This window comes from Oratosquilla oratoria, chromosome 12, assembly GCF_046742065.1.
Source record: "Oratosquilla oratoria isolate Oo_2021 chromosome 12, ASM4674206v1, whole genome shotgun sequence".
In the NCBI taxonomy this organism is placed as follows: domain Eukaryota; kingdom Metazoa; phylum Arthropoda; class Malacostraca; order Stomatopoda; family Squillidae; genus Oratosquilla; species Oratosquilla oratoria.
In genome coordinates, this window is record NC_134788.1 from 4,300,934 (window position 1) to 4,305,191 (window position 4,258).

The 4,258-nt window shown below is 36.7% G+C and overlaps 1 protein-coding gene across 1 annotated transcript in view; it reads right to left on the minus strand.

The window, feature by feature from the left end:
• Positions 1 to 3,322, minus strand: part of LOC143030166 (uncharacterized) — a 36,956-nt gene extending 33,634 nt beyond the window's left edge. The window contains exon 1 of the mRNA XM_076193328.1: positions 3,037 to 3,322. Coding sequence (XP_076049443.1) covers positions 3,037 to 3,055 — 19 coding nt within the window. The 5' untranslated portion in view covers positions 3,056 to 3,322. The remainder of the gene's footprint in view (positions 1 to 3,036) is intronic.
• Between the last annotated feature and the right edge of the window lie 936 nt (positions 3,323 to 4,258).

A 4,258-nucleotide genomic window follows, 5' to 3' on the forward strand; every position in this document is an offset into this window, starting at 1 on the left:
TGTGTGTGTGTGTGTGTGTGTGTGTGTGTGTGTCTGTGTCAGTGTGTGTGTGTGTGTGTGTGCGCGCGCGCGTGCATATATATATATATATATATATATATATATATATATATATGTATAAATACATACATACATATATATATATACATATATATATATTTTATATATTTATATATATATATATATATATATATATATATGCAAAGTAGACCACTTGGAAAAAAGAAACTAACGAAGTGGTCTACTTTGCATAAGTGAACACACGTACCCGTGTTCTTGTTAGCATATATACTGTATATATGTGTGTGTGTGTGTGTGTGTGTGTGTGTGTGTGTGTGTGTGTGTGTGTGTGTGTGTGTGTGTGTGTGTGTGTGTGTGTGTGTGTGTGTGTGTGTGTGTGTGTGTGTGTTTGATTAAATTTTGCAGCAGCTTCTGCATTCACGAGTTTCTTGCTGACATGTTCAACTTTTCTAACACTTGAACACTGAATATCGTTGAGTTGTCTTATTATGTGTCCAAACTTTATTTGGAATGGATGCAAAGACAATACTAGCTTCTTGATCTTACTTTTAGAGCTTTCGCCTATTCTTAGGCATCTTCAGTACAAATTGAATATAAAGAGTAATGGTGACATAAAATACAGAAACATATGGAACATTAGGAGAGACAGGGGATTCGGACAGCCAATCAGGAGACAGGATCTGTAGCTCCGCCCACTGGGTCAACGGTGAACCTAAGCCTGTGATCTATATACTTAGAAGTAGGAATGATGAATTGGTCAGGATTTTGTTTGTTCATGGTGGGATTTTGTCCTTTAATGTAAAGTGCTTCTAGGATGAGAAGGCGCCTGTAGTTCGATTCCTTTTGTAGAATGATGGTTCCTTCTTCCAGATCCTTCCTTGTGACCGAGGATTGATGTGTGTCAATGTGGTGTTGCTTAATGGCTCCATTAGAGAGGTGAAGGATGAGGCGTCTTGACAATTTTGTTACGGTGAATTTGATAGAAGGGGCCAAGGCATTAAGTTTGAATAAAAACAAAGTAGGATCATCATTAACAGGCCAAATACGTATGATATCATCAATGTATCTATACCATGTAACATTATGGGGGAGAATTTTAGGTAAAAAGTTAGTTTAAAAAAATTCCATGTAAAGATTGTTGAAAACTGGAGAAAGTGGGTTGCCCATAACCATACAAATTTTTTGCTGGAGATATTTCCCGTCAAACACAAAATTTGAATCAACAGTACATAATCCAATTCAATCAATGATAGTGGTGGTAGGTAGTGGCAACTCATGTTTCTTCAGTTCTTCAAGGAACACCAATAAATAAAAAACAGGGACACGAGTAAATAACGAAGTAACATCATAGCTTATTAATTTAAAATCGTAATCTAAATTTAGGTTGTAAAGCTTATTAACTAAGAGGGGGTTTACACGGTCTAACGGTTCGTCGAACGCGGTTCGACAGACACGTGTTTAAAGTGATGTGTGAACGTGTGAACGGGGTATTTGGTTGTCGAACGTTGTTCGACAACCAAATACCCCGTTCACACATCACTTTAAACACGTGTCTGTCGAACCGCGTTCGACGAACCGTTAGACCGTGTGAACCCCCTCTAAGTCTACATTGTTCTTATGTTGCTACTTGAGATGAAACCGACAAGAGGCCTTAAGATGGACACGAGCCACTTAGACAATTTATAAGTGGTAGATCCTGTGGAACAATTGATAGGCCTCACAGTGTTATCGGGCTTGTGAGTTTTGATTAATCCATACATGAATGGAAGAGACGGGTTAGTAGACGAGAACTCTTTGATTAAATGTACATGGCCTTTTAAGTATTGTATTAATTTTGATTTAGAATTTATGTTGACCGACTCTAAAGGATTTTTCTTTAGCTTAGTATATGTATTTTGGTCATTCAATAAAGTTTCCATTTTATCAGTGTTATCGTTCTTATTCAATATTACAACACAATTACTCTTATCTGTTTTAGTAACATGCAATTCTTTGTCTTTATTATTATTCTTTTTTTTTTATTGCTGTGCTCTTAGAGGAAACGTTTTGGACAGGTGGGCTGATAAGAATTAGACAAAGAAATGTACACTAAACCTTTGCTAATGTTGAAATCATCACTAGGTACATCACCAAATTTTTCCAAATTGCAAAGGGCTTTGGCTATACTTACACTGTCCACCTGTCTAGGTGTAGCTAAACTAAGTCCAAAACCCAAAGCACATTTGGCATCATCACATAAGGACAAGTTATTAACAAAATTTGGGTTGGTATGTTTAGTCCAATTGCTTTCTTTGATTAACTGAAGTTAAATTTCATTCGTCAGTTATGAGACCATTGCTCTAGTTTGCCTAAGTCCTCTTGAATATTGAGTTCATTCAAGTAATCACCTACTATTCCACACAACATAGTAATCAGCGAATTTGGAGACAGAACATTAAAGCCCACAATCAACTGTCAGTAACATATACTATGAACATAAGCTACCCCTGGAACAGAACCCTGGAGAACTCCACTCTCATCTTTCTGGTAAGATATTTTATCTTTCAGAAGAATTCACTGCTTACAATTGTTCAACCAGTTTCCAATCCAACTTAACAGGTTACCTAATATTTCATAGCGAATCTATATTCGTTAGCAGTCTCCCGCGCGGGACAGTATATATTTTTCAGATATGTTAAAGTTACTCTATTTCTTTTGTCGTTGTTTGAAATAACTATATTGTAAAATTCTAGGTTGTTCATGGAAGAGGGTTTATGTCTGAAGCCATGTTGGCTGTCACTTACTAGACACTTTATTTCAAATTACATCTCTTATCATTTTTTACATATTTTCCTTTGAACGAGGTCAAACTTTTGGCCTATAATTCTGTGGCTTCTGTTTATTACCCTTTTTAGATATAGGAATAGTATTTGTTAATTCCCATTCTCATGGTATATCCCTAGTCTTTGGTGATAAACACATATTTTTAGCCTTTGTCACAAAAGAAAGAAAAAAAAAAAAAAAAAAAAAACTTACCGCGGTTTGTTTCGGCCATCTTGCTTAGCTTTCGTACTCGCTCATGCGTCCAGTGATTTTTCTTCAGGTAGGATGGCAACCTCAAGAGGCCATACGTGGCCTCTCAAACCAAATTCCACTGTCAGTTTGGGTCACATCCGTTACTACTTGTAGGAGTTCTTACGGGCCTCAAATCAGTTTCCACTGTCACTGTGAATCACAAATGTTACTATCTTCAAGAGTTCTTGCGGGTCAAAAGATCTGGCCGCCAGACACCTCCTCCTCTTCAGTCGTCGTCTTTCGTGGTGTGGATGCCGATCGTGTCTGGGCTTGGTATGTGTCCCTGCGGACAGGCGTTGCCGTGGTGACGTGACAGGAGTACAATGTTTATTTGTTGTGATTTTTTTTTTCCAAGTGCGTGTGTAGAAGATAACAGAGGATCGGCTGTTGATAAGCTAACCAATACACCAATCGATGAACCAAAAATCATTAGATTTGAGAAGACTGATATAGTACAATACCGCACTTTTGTGCAGTAATGGTTTACTTGTGTCTGCTGTATACTTTGTGCTGTCATTTAATAAACTAGTGTTTTATCTTTCATCAGATCATTCGTGACAGCAAAACATGCAGAGAGTGATCGTGATTTGTATAACGTAAATTCATCAATTGGCCTTTTGTTGTCTGATTTAAATAGAAAATCGTTCCTGCAGTATCGTTTTATTGATTCTTGAAGATTGACAGAGAACAGAACGAAAAAACACCGTTCATATATTTTTATTCACTAACTTTGTCGAATAGTTTGTTCCTGATTTCCAAATGCTACCAAATCAATTTTTCTAAGAACCTGGACAGTGCCAGATATATTTTTTGTTTTTAAATCTCTGTTTCTAAGTTTGTAATGGTTCACAATCTGATTCATTGATTCATTGTCAACCATTGTCATAACAAGAATAGACGCAGAAATGAATAGATGAATAAAGGAAGCAACAAATAAATTATTAAAGAAAATTAGGAGACAAATACACGACCAGATCTGTAAACATGTAAACAAATTTCATTAAATGACAGACGTTAGAATACACTGCTTATTTGGTGTTTATCCAAATGAATCTTCAAACTTCGAATTATATTCACCATCCCTGGTAAGGCAAGCCCTGTCATATGCGGCAAGCCGCCGTGTTTTTATTTATTTATTTATTTATTTATTTTTAGGGGGGGGGGGTACGATGTTTGGGTCGCC